Consider the following 18,579-nt stretch of genomic DNA (forward strand, 5'->3'; position numbering starts at 1 on the left):
TCCAGCTTCCACACAAAGACTGACGGTACCAGCTCAAAGATGCAAAGCTATGGAGCACATTGATTGCTCTGTTTTCACTGGGGATAATACCTCCAGAAAGAGATACCTTTGCCTAACTTCAGAAGTTGGTTTTGATGATAGGTCTCAAAACTCTTTGGGCTGTGGCCAGCAGGAACATGCTCCCACATGCTTATCCAAGGTGCCTTTGATACTTGGTTTGATCAGTAAGAACAAAAGGTTACTCAAACTAGCCTGGCTGTAAACCACAAGGGAATTCTTCATACTTGTTTCCCTGGTGCCGTTTCCTAACAGGTAGATATAAAATCATAAGCTTCTCAAGCAGGAACAATGAACACGCCGATTAGAAGAAAAATCTGGTTGGGAGATAAAAGCCAGCAAATACGCAGAAAACAAAAATACACAGAAAATGGCAAATCACTAAAAAGTATCTTGTTTCCTATTAAGTGGGAAAAACCACACCCAAACCTATTAATATCTGACAATCCCATTCTCTCATTTCATAGTTGACACTTCCTGCAAAATATGCAGGAATACTGTGTATTTTATACCGCAAAACCATCAAAATGGAGCGTTTTGCTCTGAAAAGGGGTAATTTTGCATTTCCGCTGAGAAAGAAACCAAAATTACAACTTAAAACCCCAAAAAGCTTCCTTAAGAAGCTGCAGGAAAAAAATCCCACTTTTGTTTCCTCCCTACACTTTGTTTGGCAGCAAGAGCAAGGCAATAGAGCAGTAATTGTGCAAAAGAAAGGACGGTGATATAAATCACCAAAGGTTAATGATCAGGATGTGAACAGAGGGACTTGTTTACAGAAATAGCATGCAATTTAAAATTTACAAGAGATTTAATGCCACCGCTTGGCAATCACTAAAATCAACAGCCCAGAAAACAGTGACATTAAGAAAAATATTACAGTTATAATCATTCCAAAATAAGTCAATTAGTGTTAGGGCATGAGCTCGCGATTACTTGACCCATTTGCTTTGCACTTAAGTGAAGAGAAAAAAGAAATCCCCCCTCCTTTATACTGAGATTACTGAGTTGTGACCTATTTTGCATTCTCTATTTCTCCCACCATCCCTCTTGCATGCTGCTGGAGATGGTGGTGGAGGGTGGTGGGTGTTTTTTTGCTCTCCTTGCCTGGCTTCCAAGTAATTCTGACCTCTGACATTTGTAATAAAACAGGGAAAAAAAGAAGGAAGTTTATAATTGTGTTGTTCAAATGAAGGTGGGGAGAGGGGGGGTGGAATATAAAATTCAATGTGCTATTATAGCAAAGCCATGACGGCTGTCTTCGGTGGAAAAAAAGCAATGTAAGTCAATTTGTGAACTTTGCCACCAGGTGACCTTTAGAAATACAACAATATACAGAATTTACAAGCAAGAGTAGCACATGCAAATGACCCGGCACTGTCTCGCCTTTGGATTAGAGCTGCAAAGAGCATTATGGAGAAGGCTTGCACAAAGCAAATTAAGACTGTTACTTAAATGTCACGGCACACTATTGTATTTGGCTACAGATCATTACACCTGATACTAACACTTTTAAAAACTGTAATAACTTGGGAAGTATTACATTGAGTGCCCACATGTAGAAAGAAATATATATATATATATATAAAAATAGAAAAAAAGGGAAGAAAATGGGTTCCTGCAGTAATTTAAACATCACCACTCCACGACGAGAGGGAAAGGTCAAAATTTAAGTAAGCTGAAAGGAACATGAATGGCAAACTAAAAAGCACAACCAACACACACACAAGAAGGATGAAAAGACCAAGTGGAATGACTCTACAAACACAAGATGAAAGCACGCATGCTTTGGGCAAATTTGATTTCCATGCCTGCACTGGGGAAGGGGGAGACGCAAGGAGGACGCAGGGTAAAAAATAAAGGGTAAGAGAGGAGGTGTCCATCTACAACGGGTGGGTTTGTTACCTTCAGTGTTGGTGCTGCTGCTGCTGTATATATTTCGCAGGCTACCAACACGGTTTAGTTTCCAAGCTTTGCGTTTGGCTGCGTCCAGAGAGCAGGAGGGGAAGAGAAAAAAACAAAAAGAGAATAAAAATAACGAAAAAGGGAGGAAAGAAAGAAATGAAAAAAAGGGGAGAAAAGAAACATCAAAATAGCATGTGAAGTAAAATACAAGCGCGAGCCTCGTAACACGAAGAGCTGCACACAGAAAATGCACACAGGACTTTACAGCCTCTGCGATCCACGGACAATATGGAAAGCCTCTTATCGAGGGTGATTTTTGAAAGGCTCTAAAACATGACACGATCTGACAAGATTAAATGGATCTGCTATTGGAATAGACAAAACCAGAGCAGTAGAAGTACAAAAATGCAGGAAGTATTTGTACAAAGGATACACGACCAGACAAAAACAGCTACTGCAAAATGGGATTTAATTAATGACGAAACACAGCCAGACAAGAGCTCTTTCTCCTTCACAAGCCTGTACCGCTCACTTAGTGCTTGTAGTTCACCTTTAAACCACTTCTTTACATCATCACCTTTAAAAGTTGAGGTGATGATGCAATAACCTTAAATCCTCATAACAACAAACTGTTATTTGTAGCTTTGAGCTTAGAGAGATTACTTAATTATTTTGAAGGTTGTCAAGTAGACACGGATGCAATTGATGCCTGTGGTCCTCCCTTCCTCCCCCAGGCAAATCACTGCAAAAAATCAAAGTGTATATTCTTCCTGTAAGAGGCAATACCCTCACTTATTAGAATTGCCCCAAAATTGGAGATTCTCCGAGTTCCCAGCTGCTGTTTTACAATTAGCAGAAAATACTGCTCAAAAGCACTCCAGTCCCGTGCTCATTAGGAAAAAAAACACATTTTTACCTTCTTTTAAACTGACATGTTTCGCCTCAAGAGTGAATTCACAGCATGAAAAGTACCTTCAATCAACAATATGCTTGCTTAGCCTGAGTTTCATCAGGCAGGAACAGTATGAAGCATCTGAGTCCACCATGACACTGCTGGACCCTAACAGTGACTAAAAGAACAGCATTGTGCACTCCTCTTCATGCATACACATCCCCACATCTGAGGAGGTAACTGTGTACCTGCTAAAAGTGCTACCTCTATCAGCTTTCCAGCTTACCTAGTTAAGAAATAATGATGCAGCACTGCTTGGCATGCAACTGCTTGTTAAAATCTGTTTTATAGGAGCAAGGAAGAGACCACTGGAGTCAGTGATAAGTGGAAGAGCATCCAGACCTCCTTTTGAGCTGCCCTTCCTAGCAGGTCACCCAGCCCTCCTGTCCAGACAGTGGAGAGCTTTCAGTTTGGGTGTGAGGCTTCTAGAAAGCATCAGTTACATTAATTACGATTAATTTCTATGACATGCATCATTGATACATGTAGAAATGGCTTACACAGAGGCAGTCCAGACCAGCCTGTAAAACTCTTCCATAATTTTAGTAACATCATTTCCTCCTTGGAAAATGACTCCCACAGCAGGGCAGGAAGAAATTAAACACACCATGCTTGCACATACCAGAGTTTTCATAGATCTGTAAGTCACAGGACAGGAAACGGCCTCAAGCTGCACCAGGGCAGGTTTAGATGGAGCTGAGGAACAATTCCTTCCCCAGAGGGTGCTCAGGCATTGGAACAGGCTGCCCAGGGCAGGGCTGGAGTCACCGTCCCTGCAAGTGCTCACACACCAAGGAGACGGGGCCTCACTGCCATGGGTTAGTGGTGGCCTTGGCAGGGCTGGGGAACGGTTGGAATGGGTGAGCTTAAAGGGCTTTCCCAACCTGGCTGATTGTGGTTGTACGTTTGAAATTGGAAGAGTCTTCCACTCCCATACAGGTCAGAGTAAAACTCAGCTTGTAAACCTGGAGTACACCCATTCCTATCCTCACCGCAGATGCTCCTCACCCTTTAGGATGACCTCAACATCTCACAACGTCATGAGTACTGTGATAACAATTGTTTTACATTTTTCTTTCTATATTTATGAACTTTAACAAAACGCTTGATTTTCAGCTAAAGTGCTAAGGCTGCAAGAGAACTGTCCAAACACCTAGTGTTAATCTACATGTTGTTTTAATAAAGCCATCTGCGGGCTTTAATGCTATGTACTCAAAAAGGAGGACCTGGATGTCTGCATGACATCCTACAGAATGCATCGCACTGAAATGAAAATAGATAACAATATCTGAAAGGAAAAGTTACATCTCTAAAAACTAAAGTTCATCAAATCTATAAATATCTTCACTGAGTGCATCCTTCAATATGAAAACCCCCTTCAGTTTTCAGACCTATTTAACATGTCCCAACACCTAGAGAGGCAGAATTTCCTAGCAGAAAACTTGTTTTTCCTGAGAAACATTTACATATAAATAGGCAAAATCGAGGTTTGGCACCCTTCAGAAAGAGAAGATGGTCTCCAGTACACAAAGACCTTTTCCCAGTCCCTTTTCATTTTTCACACTTTAATGGCACGTTAGAGTATGGCCGTATGAGCAGGAAGTGAACTCGCAGCCTGGTTTTCTATTAACCTATTGATGAAATAATCCATTTTAATGTGTTAAGTGTAATGCCTTTTTCTTCTCTTTAAACAAATGGACTTTTCCACAGTGATGCTGAAGCCCTGATACATCTGAATGTGTCCTTTAGCATCGATTAGGCTCCTGCCTGCCTCCTCAAGGTGCTCCGCTGTCTTGAGGATTCAATAATATTATCAGCAGCAGTGTTTGGACACTGCCAAGCACAGCCTCCGCCAGGTGATTGATGTGCATGTAAGCACCAGGGCCCAGCTTAGCCATCCTACCCTGCCTGCCTTCAAAATTACACACTGGCTACACATTTTTGTGACCTACCAACAAGGCTTTAATGGGCACCGAAGTCTGTTATTTACCTGGCTTGTCCTTGACTTCTATCCCAGGACATCCTTTCCGTCCCATCTGGGTTCCAAAGTTAATTCAACAAAAGCTCTTGCTGCCAACTCTGCATGCATATATATATATACACACATAAAGTATATATACACTTAAACAACTAAACCCCAGCTGGTTTCCAATAAAAAAGCTATAAGAAGTACTTATTCCATTATTTAATAGCAAACAAAGCCCCCTAATTAGAAAGACAAGACCTTTCTTCAAGGTATATTGATTTCAAGTATTTTCTGGAAGCCTGTTTTCCTCAAAGAAGCCACCAAGAAGCATCTCTAACTACAAAATCCTGGACAAACACCTCTCTCAGACACCAAATATCTGGAATGAAGTTAACTATTTCCCAGAAGACAGCGGGTATTTAGCTTGTACTGAAACTGCAACTAGCATTCTGCCTCCTATGTCGTGCTACCTCAACGTGAATGACTAATGTATTTTACTAATGTTTCAAGAAAATCTTCTATTAACTTTGACACTTGCCCTTATCTCTGGCTTCACAGCTGACAAAAACAACACTTCAGCAATCAAAGCAGTCCCCCCATCTTAACCAGTGTGTAGATATGGTATAGCAGCACAGTTTCTGCTCTTATCCAAACTCATTAACTCCAGAAACAGATTGCCAAGATGAAATTCCTATCACTGCTGGGTAAATTCATTTGTGCATCCTAACACTCAGTCTGGACCAGCACAAGCAGTCATTCATTATCTGTCACCCAACAGCACAGAGCTTGGCTTTTAACAACCCTGCAAAACAACACTAGGATGGTTGCTACCTTCAATTTGGTGTAAGCCATTGTCCAGCCGTTCCTCCTGGTAGCAACCACAGGAAGAAATCACAATGCACCCAACCATGAAGGCTTTGACTCTCAGAGCCCGAGATGTGTTTCTCTAAGAAAAAGGGTTAAAGTGCTTTATTGAGTTCTTGTGCGGAAACTGCTTACAACTGTATCATCTGTGATGGGATGCATCATGCGTGCATGTGGTTCACGTGTACTGGGGTGTCTTGTTCAAACCAGAGAATCAAAGACTGGTTTGGGTTGGAAGAGACCTTAAAGCTCCATCCAGTTCCAACCCCTGCCACAGGCAGGGACACCTTCCACTAGAGCAGGTTGCTCCAAGCCCCATCCAATCTGGCCTTGAGCACTGACAGCAATGGGGCAGGCAGAATCATCTTTCCAGAGGCTTTGAGCTCTTCTGGAGTTAAGCAAGGCTCCCACTCCTTTTGTGTTCCAGAGTAACATCCTGCTTGCTTACTCTTAAAATATATCACCCCCACCAATTTGTCCTTTTTCCCCAACCACATGAGAACAGTCTGGCCTCCAGATCTACATCTTGGACCTTTACAAACCTGTACAATACTGGAATGGTCAGAATTGTTTACTACTGTGGCTTTCCTAATATAGAACTTCAACAAACTGCTTAAATCAAATGGAGGAGGATCTGTGGCTGTAGAGTACATAGAGAGCATGGGAGTTGTGAAAGTCCTTTCTGTGTCTCTGTAGGCACTGACTGGACTCACTGTGCAGGACCAGAGGCAATTCCACTCCATTATTTCAGTTGTCTAGGTCCTTATCTGCAGCTTTTCAGTGTGTAAGGAGGGACTGTAATGCACACACCCTGAAGTGGAAGCTATACAGGTTATTTAAGGCTCTACAAGTCTTTGAACATCCAAACACCGCCGAAAGAGAGCACTAAAAACTGATTCCAAATAGAAGATACTTAAATCTAGTGGGAGATGATTACGTGTTAGGCCTATTAACAATAAAATGGTGGCAACAGCTTGCCTTTTCAGCTGAAGCTCTGGGAGGACATCCAGCTGTATCTGGAGACACAGGCAAGCCTCTGTTTGCTGATGACTTTGAGTACTCCACTTTGGGAGCTGAACTGCACCGATTTAACATACATTCTAAGTGTAAAACAAACTTGCTTATGCATTTTTACTGTGTACATCTTAAACTGAGAATAGGTATGTCAGTATATGAAGCAGAAAACAAGGCTTCAGTACAGACTTTTGTTAAGATATGGAATAACTAGGAATCAATTAAACTTAATCACTCCCAATTACCACATATCTTTGTATCTGTTCAGGCAATAACTTTGCATCTGTGAGCCACCCCTTGCAGGCAGAATTTCTGTGTTTGCTTGCTTTAATAGGGCTGCTATCTATTCTGCGTTAATGAAACTACTTTTCCTGTCTAGTTTTGATTAGTTAGGTGTTGCAGTAAATATGTTTACCGCTGCTATGATCACACACTGTTATCTCTAAATGCAATAGATGTTTTTTACAAAGCACTCTCACCCATGTGTGATCTGAGGATACATCACTTTGATACCTGTGAAGTTCCCTTAAGATACTATACTCAATAAAGCACCAGATTAACCCCCTTTAACTTGCTCAAATTCACTTCTTGATACACTTTGCTAAGCAGAAATTGCCTTTTATTCTTAGGAGAGTCTTAATACCTAAGCCTCCCACTAAAAAACCTTCCTCTGCCACTGCACTGAGGAACTCCAGACATGTTAATGTCACCTCTGGTCTCCATGTGACAGAGTTCTTTGTTGATTAGATAAATAGTCCTCAGATAGCTGATTAAAAAATGATGTAGCCATTCGGTTGTGTGTCCAAGCCTTGTCAGCCATGTTGGATGTTAAAGTGTGCATGAATTACATCCCTGGAGTGTGCTGAACAGTGCTGATTAAATGAGGCACGCCACAGCCCTCAGCATCAATTATCAGAAATAATAGGATCTTTTCACCTATGCTGGAGGAAGGGGGCTGGGGCTGGAATGCCACTCGCTCCTCAGAACATCTCATCATCATCAGCTGCACCACATAAATAATGCTGTCCATTCACCTAAGGACGCTTGTTTATTTATTCTTATTGTGCAACAATTAAAGACAGGGAAGATGTATGAGGAAAAACCTTCTCTCATGGCATAGGCCAGGGGAACGCCGGAAAAATAGGGGTGTATTTGGTACATTTGCCTCTCTGCATGAGAGGCAAACCTGAGCATCAGAGGGGTATTTCAGGATAAACACCGGGACCATCTAGCTGCCACCCCACTGGGAAAAAGATTCTGCGCTTCAGCCCTCCCCCTGCTCCTTCTCAACTCCTTCCACATCATGTGTGGATGCACCAGGAGCTGTAAAAGCGTGGACTGGGAATTCTTATTTCTTGCTGGTCAGCAGAACAGTGATTTGCTCAACAAGACTGTGCTCTTTCACAAGAGGACTGGAATGACTGTGTTAAGATGCAACCCAAGAGGTTCCTACACCTGTAAACTTGTTTCTATGACTGTGGAGGGGCTTGACAATTGCTTTACCCTACATGGAAGCAGCAATGACAGAAATTCCTCAAAAAGGGTTACCCCCCCCCCCAACAAAAAACAAATCAAAACTGGCACATCTGATGTATGACATTCAGGAAGCAAAATAATCTGGATCCATTACGTTTCTAGATCTGACCAACACTTAAAATAAAACCACTGACAAAGTGCAAGTATCTTATAAATGCGTACACTACTTTCCTCTAATTCCTAACAAATGCACGCAGTATAGCTATCAAATCAGATTTCCAAAGTCGAGCATCTTTTAACACTCGAAAGTGACTCTGATGTTTGCAAACATTTCTGCTTAATGCATTGCTGTTGATAGGACAGACCAAAAAAGTGAAGCCAAAAGATAGAAGATTTAACTGCTGCAGTTAACCTACAAGGTAACAGCCCGTAATATGCCCTTCTTGGATACCAGGATACTCAAAGAAACAAGCTGCAGGGAATTACTGAAGTGCCGAGTTAAAAACACAGCCCAAACACATGTAAAACTAAATGTCTGAACAAACACAAAACCTGAAATCCTTTCAGTGGTCTATTTTAAACTCACACAACACTCTAAAAGTAATACTTCAAATAACATTAATAGTTGATTACATTTGGCTTCCATTCAGCTCTGAACATTTAGAATGAAGGGAAAAAAATGCAAACACATTCATAGTTCTACTCGTGACAGGGGAAAAGTTTCTTTAATTAAACACTTCTAAAATAGCTTTTTAATTCTTCTTCCCCTTTCCCTCCCATAAGAGTTCTCCACTGAAACTTCAGCAGCAGGTAAAGAAGCCACTGAACTCTTTCAGTGCATTTCCAATACACTATAAACATACAAGATCCAAATCGACAAAAGTAAATGTTAATTGGGAACATTTTTCTCTGTTTTTCATTATCTGAAGCAGAAAATTATGGCTCTTTTCTACACACACAAAAATCCTTTTCAACCACCTAGAAAAACTGTCTTTTAATAAAAGCTTGAAATTATACTATCATATTTCAAAGGCAACGAACAGTTAAAGCAGCTAATCAAAGGTATAATTATTTAATGACTACTACTCATGCTATCTAACAGGGCTGTAATTGCTTGGCTGTGATCACTAGACCACCAGCTTCAACAGTGGAAAACAAGTACTTTGCTTGTAGCATTTGATCGACCAATTTCTACGGTTAGTTTCTCCAATGGGGTTGCCTTCACAAGGCTTGTGGTGTTCCATAAGGAATGAAGAGAATCAGTTTGTCAACCTGCCTCCGCTTCTTTCGTACGCATTTGTACAACAAAGAACTGCAGAGGAAAACAAAATATTTCCCTTGACGAAATGGGATTTGTCAAAATCATCACTGATCCCTTTTCCCCCTTTTAGGGCCACATCAGAGTTTTCTGTAAACCCCAGCTGACCCCACTACAGTAATTCACATGCAAACACCACCCACAATGCGCTTATTGAAAATGGTATTTGTAACTTAATTGCACTTTGGTATTTATTGTCCCTATTAATCTACTCCAGATACAGCAGCACATAAATGCACCCTCTGACTCTGTCCCATTGTCAGTAGCAAGTCTTTTACAGCTAGAAATAGGAGGAGAATAACCTGGCATCATCAGGTATTAATTACAAGAGCTATCCAGAAGCTCTGCAAGTGTACAGACTATGTTGGCTTATTACTGGTTTGGTAACAATGCACTTAAGGAAAGGCAGCTCCTGTCATTATATCTTATCATCAATACTAAATATGAACTACTGCTATTATAGTTCTTTTGTGGCACTAATGCATCTTTGCTGAACAGTCAGATTTGACAAAAGATGCTGGGCCCTCTGGAATTCCAAAGATATTTGAATTCCTACCCAGTTATCTAGTCAAGATCTGGATTTCAAGATCAGTCCCATAGTTGCAGTTAGCATCACTGGAGCTCAAGCGACACCACCACCCTAGATGCTACTCTGTAAAACGCACCATTACTAAACCCAACCCATGTATTCAGAAGGAGAGCAGGAAAAAGCATTGCATGGGATGGCTGAAGAGGAAATGGGGTGTGAGGGAAGCATCTGGAACACAGAGAAGAGGAAGGTTAGAGGTGCAAGAGCGGGACATATGGGGGAAGTCTGTTATTCACCATCAGCCCACCTTCTTTCTGCTGTTTAGACACAGTATTGACTCCGTGAAAAGCTTCCTTGCTTACTCCATGCAGAACCACTATTTTTATGGCATGATGGATTTATTCTTGTTTCGGACCATCAGTTTCATCTATGGATAGGGAGACAACAATCTTGCCGCTACAGACTGATAAACAAGGAGCATTTAAATCCATTAAGCAAAGAGGCATTGTTCTGTACCCTTCTCCCTCTGAACAAAAAGCAGCCACATCTTGATAGTGCGAGCAATTACTGTCAAGAAAACAGTTCCAAAACAACACAAAGAGCTGCTTCTGCTCAAAGGAGTTAAGATTCTCACTGCTCATTTCTAAAAGATACCCTCAACAAAGGCACCTGCAAATTTCCCACGTATTAGGCCATTGCTTTTTCATTAAATTTCTTTTCCAATGAGGTGTCAGAGTGGAAATACTACAAACTAAAAGTAAAATATACTGCAATAACGTAGTATTGTTGGGCTGAATTAATGCCCAAAAGAGCACCTTTGTTTCTTCCCATGGCAGAAAACCCATCACCTGTTTGAAGATAAAAAATATTTAAGTATGAAGTAGGATGGGAAGGAGCTGCCTGCACGATCAATGTGCTTCACAGCATGTGCTATCAGGGTATCCTGCAAGACACAAACCGAAGCTGAGCAGGTATGCAGGCAGCAGGGAACACCCAGATTTATGTAATTCTCACAGTTGTCATTTCCATGAGATTTTTTCTAAATACATATGATGAAGAGTTAGACTTTCCCAAAGACCTGGTTATGCTGCTTATCTTGGGTTTATTTTGTCCAGCATTTAGCAAAATTAGCTTACAGTCATAAAGGAGACTTCCTGCTACCCTCATAGTTATCGAAGGAGGTATCTAAGGTCTCTACAGAAGTCTTTTAATACAGTATAAAGCTAGACAAGGCATTCAAGTCGCTTTGTTAATTCCAGCTTTCACTTAACCTGAAATTTAAAACAATTATAAAACTAACCCATAAGATCACAGAATGATTTAGGTTGGAAGGGACCAAAAAGCTCATCCAGTTCCAACCCCCTGCCACAGGAAGGGACACCTTCCACTAGAGCAGGTTTTTCCAAGCCCCTGTATCCAACCTGACCTTGAACACTGCCAGGGATGGGGCAGCCACAGCTTCTCTGGGCACCCTGTGCCAGTGCCTCAGCACTCTCACAGAGAAGAGCTTCTGCCTCATATCTAACCTGAACTTCTCCTGCTTCAGTTTGAACCCATCACCCCTTGTCCTATCGCTACAGCCCCTGATGAAGAGTCCCCCTCCAGCATCCTTGTAGCCCCCTTCAGACACTGGAAGCCAGAACTACACACAGTACTCCAAGTGGGGTCTCAACAGAGCAGAGTAGAGAGGGATTCAAAACAATACCTTGTGCTACACCAGATAACAAAAGGCATCCTAGAAATGGGCTCATTTGAAGAATCTCCTTCCTTTGCAAAAATCCACCCCAGAATCCACGCTCATTAGCACTTTGCCCTCCAGCATGCTAAGCACTGACAGGCACATCTGAAGAGCATGCAAGCACAAACCTCTTCTGTTTGTTCTTGGGAAATCATGTCCATATGTGAGCAGACACAGCACTACTTTCTACTGCAGCTGTATACAACATGAATTCTTTGTTAATTTTCATCACTTGTAAAAATAAGCATGAGTCAATCTGCCAGCATTAGGTGTTTAATAATTAAGCTTAGCATGTCACTCTGTGGTGCAACTTTGCGTGTTAGTATAAGGATTCCTCACTGGGGAAATTCTAGTTGGAGAGATTTATTGTGTCAAGGTCTTTTCCTACAAACTACTAAACCATCTGTAATGATTATTTCTCTATAAACCTGAATGCTTGTGCTAAAACAGGAAGGTCACCATCTTCACTTCTGCCTGAGCTTCTGCATCAGCCTGCACCGACAAGAGAAGATGACTTCCACTTCCTTCCCTTGGCTTCATTAGCAAACACAGACCCGCAGATGCTGGGTCCTACATTGCGAGGAGGACAACCTGAAGGCACAGAGGGTTTGCTGGAGCTATGGATTAGGGAGAAGTTCCTATCCAGTAGCACATCACAACACCTGCACTTAGGTGTGCTCTCAGAAAGTTCATCAATTTGCATTTCTGGACTCCCCAAAGCCTGCAAGATTTAACAGCTAGCTCAAAGCCAGCAACAGGACAAAGAAGCATAGGCCTTTAACAAGCAGCTTACAGAGCAGCCAACTTAACTTCCTGAACTCACTGCTCAACCAGTGGTTACTACAATGACCTACAAGGGAGTCTGAAGGTCTCTCCCTCTTTGGGCAGGTAGTCTTAACCCAGCTCTCTTCCCCTGGGAAAATATTATGACCCTTCCATTTTAAACTTCTGGTGGGAATACAAGAATTCCTTCCACTGGGAGAGTCAACATTTTGTCTCTTCTCCATACACTGCATCTGAATTTCAAAGAGCCTCACAAGCAGGAAGTTACTGTTACCTACGTTTGTATTGGATGGGGCTGCTCAGATTTACTCAAAGTTGTTCATTTGCACCTAAAATGTGAAAACCCCACCATCTGCCCAGACCCCCTTTAGAACAAACCCAACAAGACCAGGGCTAACTCCTGACTCTCTGGGGCTGCTCTTACAGGAAGGTTATCATCCCTCTCATTTCACTTGTTTCAGAAGCTGCAGTTGCAGCAAGTCCCTGGGGAGATGCTGTGATTAGCTTTAGATTGAAGAACTTGGAAAAAGGAGGATACGATTGTGCATTTGCATGCACAACCACCACACGGCAGTGGGACAAAGCAAATCCAGGAGGCTCAACAGATTCAAGAGCTTCCCATCTAAGTTGCACTGCCCTTCATCTCTCAGTACAACAGGGAGTAAGAACTGTGTTTTGACTGGAAAGATACATATTAAATCTTGCATTTACATTAGACACTGGTGTCAAAAGCTTCCTCACTAGCCAAAGCTCTGAGTTGTTAACTGCTAAATGGCTAAACGACAATGGCTGTTACTAATCGCTTATTGAATAATGAAAGTGACACAACTGATAAAAGGTTTCAATCCTGGCAAAAAATGATTTATAGGATTTCACTCTGCTGGCACTGTTATTTGTATGACAAATGGTTGGACAGACACCAGTTAATCTCTGCACACCTCCAACTCTGCTGTGGCAGCTTCTGCCAGAGCATCCAAATAATCAAGAACCGCTAACAATACAGCCACACTGTCGTGAGGGGCTGAATGCTGGTATTTTATCAAGGCTGATCCCCAAATCAATTTAAGCAATGGATTTCTTTCCCTCAGTGGGGGGAGGGAATGCACGGTGAGAAAGAGGAGGAGTATCATAAAAACGGGAAAGCCACAGCTTGCAGCTAGGACCGCTGGCGCAGAAATGAAATCATCAATACAACGAAGACATTAATGAGTTCAGAAAGCTCACTATAGTTGCTAGATTTCTTTTTGGTGATGGCAAAATCCAACCTACAGCATCATACAGAGCTGTCAGGATCGTTGCAGTGTAATATCACACTGCCTGCTGTGTAATGCAAATCTCATTTTCCCCTCCGATGGGAGAGAGGGATGTGGCTGCTTTTGAGGCAGTACAACATAGGATTCCCCCCTTGCCCTGCCTTGAGAAATGAATCAAGCTTTGTATTTATAAGCCGTCCATCAAGAGTAGCTTTATCTCATTGGTTGTATTGGTATTATCCTACTTCCTGCACAAGTCAAACCTATTTTATCAAGCCAGTGTTTCAAAAGCAGTGCACCCCTCTGAGTGCTGAGCTTCCCAGAACTGGCCTCTCTTGAGTTATCATTCAAACCTGCACCCAAATTTGTCATTTTTCTTACTAAAACGATATCACACCCACTTCTATTGAATGAAGCTGGAGAATTCTGCCAACTCAATAAAGTGATGAACCACAGATTTGTATATTCACGTGATGCAGTTCGCCTAGTACATGCATTAATATAGCTCACACCTTGCAAATGATTAACTACGAGCTCTACACAAGCCTATTAGATTTAAAAGCAGGTTCACATACAGTAGCAGTAGTAAGATAACTTACTCCCTCATCTCATTTTGCTGTTAAAAAAGTTGAATTTAAAATAAACAGCATACTACAATGCAAGTAAGACACAATAAAACCAGCTTTTACATGAATGCCAAAGGGTCAAGCAGTCTCATCATATTTAAAGGTTACGCAGTACTTGTAGTGCCCATTTAGAATATGGCCTACAAAGGCAAGTTTTCACTCAGTTCTCCACTATTTCCATATAGGCCTTCGTGTAGTGCAGCACTTTGCCACTGCAAGTGGTTTTAGGCTGTAGGAGGCTGATGGTGGGAATTTGAGCAACCTGCTCTAGTGGAAGGTGTCCCTGCCCATGGCAGGGGGTTGGAACTGGATGCGCTTTGAGGTCCCTTCCAACCCAAACCGTTCACAGTATCACAGTATGCTAGAGATTGGAAGGGACCTCAAAAGATCATCTAGTCCAATCCCCCTGCTGGAGCAGGAACACCTAGATAATGTTACACAGGAATGTGTCCAGGCGGGCTTTGAATGTCTCCAGGGAAGGAGACTCCACAACCTCCCTGGGCAGCCTGTTCCAGTGTTCCGTCACCCTCACTGAGAAGAAGTTTCTTCTCAAGTTTAAGTGGAACCTCTTGTGTTCCAGTTTGTACCCATTACCCCTTGTCCTGTCATTGTTTGCCACTGAGTAGAGTGGCTCCATCCTCGTGACATTCCCCCTTTATATATTTATAGAACTAATAAGGTCACCCCTGTCTCCTCTTCTCCAAACTATAGAGACCCAGCTCCCTAGTCTTTCCTCATAAGGGAGTGCTCCACTCCCTTAATCAACTCTCTCCAGCAGGTCCCTGTCCTTCTTGAACTGAGGGGCCCAGAACTGGACACAATATTCCAGATGGGGTCTCACCAGGGCAGAGTGACTAACCACCCCCCTTCTAATACACCCCAGGATGCCATTGGCCTTCTTAGCCACAAGGGCACAGTGTTGGCTCATGGTCATCCTGTCATCCACTAGGACCCCCAGGTCCCTCTCCCCTACACTGCTCTCCAGGTCGTTCCCCAACCTATACTGGAACCTGGGGTTGTTCCTGCCCAGATGCAGGACTCTACACTTGCCCTTGTTATATTTCATCCCGTTATTCCCTGCCCAACTCTCCAGCCTGTCCAGGTCAAAAAACATGGTTAGATGCCACGAAGTAGGTGGCAGTGCCTTAACCGTATGCGTGTTGTACAGGCCACAAGGGCCTCTTCCATCCTTATCAAGGGGAGTGCTAACCTTCTCTCCTTTCATACCGTTGCGTGATTCTATGATTCTATTTTGATCACTTGTGCTCAACACATGAACAAAGAGTATTTTAGTGAACAGATGTGGAGGTTCACGCAAGTCAGATGCTGGCGTGGTGGAAGTGCATCAGAAAGAGTGGATGCTGTGATGGGCATTCAGACCAGAGAGTGTCAGCCCATCGTTGATGTGATACAGCAGAAAAGGCCATTGGGAAAGACACCAAGTGAAGGGTGACAGAGAAAAGTGGTGGGCCAAGGGAGCGGTCATTGCAGCAGTATCTGGATGGAGCTCAATGGGTACCACATTTATGGAGGCCAGGAAAAAGGATGCTACAGCAGTTGAGATCACGAGGTGGTGAAAGAGGTCGAAGTCAAAAGATGAAGTCCAGATCACATACTCCAGTGACACTCAGAGCTAAAGATGGCATTTTTCTCAGTCACAGTGACTTGTAAAGGACAGAGCAATGCAGGTTTTAAGGAAGCTGGTGTAGCTACACAGTGGTAGAGAATACAAAGCCCCACACATCTGAATCTCTGAGTCAGCCAGAGAAAGACAAGAGCGCAGTTTGCATGTGCACATGTGAAATTGTTCAGAGAAGATGAGAAGGGCACCTGACAAAGCAGATGTAGCAAGAAGAATTTTCTTCAGAAGGCCTAAAATATCCCTGGAAAGGTAAAAGTCTTACAGGCTGTGCTCCCACTAACAGGAGAAAGGAGGATGGAAAAAACGGAGGAAGGAAAAAAACTCCTCCGTAACACCAAAAAGCATGTGGATGAAAACAAAACCCAAGTCAACTCTTCCCGGTGTTTGGATGATGGATAGCCATTTACAACTGTTTCTTGTGATCTACTGGTTAGACATTTCAAGCCTCTTAATTGAAATTACACTGATTCTTTCTCTAGTGCTTATCCAGCTTCTTGTTTTAAAGTTCACATTATCAGGCAGGACTAACTCAGTGTATTTGCTCTTGACAGATACCTGTCATAATGTAGCATTAAAAAGTGCTCAGCTTTTTATCACTTGACAGAGATTTAGACAACGCTGTCACTTCCTCTGCCAGTGGAAATCATTTTCTAATCATATCACATATCAGCCTTCCCATTGTGTTGCACAGGATCAATATGAGGTTAAACTACATAAAAGATTCTTCAGGATCCCTTCCCCTCTTTTCAGCTACAAGCATAATACCGATATCATCCCATTCTCCAAAACATTCCCACTGCTGCAAGATCCCTTCAGAATGATGTGACAGTCCATTAGGAAGCTCTTCTTAATCCTGACCACAGCCGATCTGGTTGTGCAGCTATAAATACTAATAATTAAATAAGCCAACACACCCTATTTAGAAGTACAAATTTAAGGTAAGATGAATTCTATTTTTCCCAATGGTAGAATATTTCTGGCTTTTTCTTTTTGAAATCAGGATTCATTATTATAACATTTTGTCAAGCATTAGGTTCAAATCATGGCTAGAACTTACCTGTTGTTGATGAATTGAAGAGATTCCTCTTTCATCAGCCTTACAGACCTCACACTGTAGAGAGCACCAATTCTTTCTAATATTTTTAATTTCCTTTATCAATAATTTACATGTTCTGTGTTCTGATCCATATTCATTGCCACCACCTTCACTATCCTTCCCATTGACGCTTTCTTAAATTGTTACCTCCACTTCTACTCTTAATCATAATGCTTCTTAAAACACAGAACCCTTTCCAATGGAGAACTTTTGCACTTCTTCTTCCCTAAACATTTTCAGATTATTCATATAATTATGTTTAACCTTTCCCTCCACACAAGTTCTCTCACCATCATTCATGGTTACAGAAAATAAGCCTGCTAAAAGCTTGGATTTGTGTATATCTGTATATATATACTAATGAAGAGAACTAGTTATGTTTGTTCAAAGCAAGAGTAATTAAGCTTCTCTTGTACAATCACAATCTCAACTTTGAGCACTTGAATTATTGCTGTGTTGGAGTGGGGTTGAAGACATTTAATTACTTACTTGGCATCTCCCAGGCATCTGGTATTAGCATAACCCTGCTGTATTCTTCTCGTGCATCCATCACCTCTGTAAAAGGCAGCAGAGGTTCCACCCTTCCACGCAGAGTTAAGGTGCAGGTAGTCACAGTCATTGGTGGCACAGGAAGAACACCCCGCATAATGGGATGAGATTATTGCCTAAACACTGTGCAATCTACTATAATAAAAGCTGATGGACTAGCAGATTCTTTCTTTTATTGGGCATATCTGCATGTGTGCACAAGTTAAAGGCTGCTTGCTCGGTGGGCAAGATCAAATGGGCTTGGTAAAGAAACTAAGCATGGAAAACCAAGCAAAAGCAAGGTACTACCACAGGTAATACAAAGCCTGCTCCTGAGAAAACCAGAGCTATCAACCAGAGGCTGCTCTGCTGGGTTCCCTCCAGAGCTATAAAACACATTTTCCACAGGTAAGCCGCAACATCACTGAGAGGATATAAAATCCTTAAAAATTCAGTAACCAATACAGTCTGCTTTTCCTGCTTGAAACAGGAATACACTGGATGTACTGAAAGATCATGAGTAACTGATCCAAGCTCTCAGGTTAGTGTAACTGGTAAACAGGAAAACTTCACCCTACTGACTGATGTAGCGTAGACTGGACTGGAAAGTAGTTTCACCCCAAAAGTGGAGGGGAAACAATGCAACCTGTCCCCAGAGTCATACAGCTGAAATCTAAACAGGAATTGAAAGGGGAATGTTCATGGTAAGTTTCTTAGTATTTCCACAGTTCTCATTTCAACCTACTCCATTCCTCCTATCCCCTTGCAAAAGTGGCTGGACTTCTGACTTGTATTACCATTATGGAGGCTGCATGGCATTTGGCAGTACCTTTGC

General features: G+C 42.2%; 1 protein-coding gene and 1 non-coding gene across 11 annotated transcripts in view; both read right to left on the minus strand.

Moving 5' to 3' along the window:
* The window catches only part of AGAP1 (ArfGAP with GTPase domain, ankyrin repeat and PH domain 1), a 320,146-nt gene that overhangs the window by 50,487 nt on the left and 251,080 nt on the right, over window positions 1-18,579 (minus strand). For 6 of the 10 annotated variants that reach the window (XM_062642581.1, XM_062642573.1, XM_062642596.1 and 3 more), the window contains one exon: window positions 1,960-2,037. The exons of the other annotated variants lie outside the window; for them this stretch is intronic. In XM_062642581.1, the coding sequence (XP_062498565.1) occupies window positions 1,960-2,037 (78 nt within the window). The remainder of the gene's footprint in view (window positions 1-1,959; window positions 2,038-18,579) is intronic. 10 annotated transcript variants of the gene reach the window in all.
* On the minus strand, window positions 15,583-15,706 carry LOC134155913 (U6atac minor spliceosomal RNA). The gene has a single exon (XR_009961772.1). It is a non-coding gene; the product is annotated as a U6atac minor spliceosomal RNA (small nuclear RNA).

The sequence above is a fragment of the Pezoporus occidentalis genome, unplaced genomic scaffold, assembly GCF_034315485.1.
Source record: "Pezoporus occidentalis ecotype Australia unplaced genomic scaffold, CSIRO_AGI_Poc_V1 ctg118, whole genome shotgun sequence".
In the NCBI taxonomy this organism is placed as follows: Eukaryota; Metazoa; Chordata; class Aves; order Psittaciformes; family Psittacidae; genus Pezoporus; species Pezoporus occidentalis.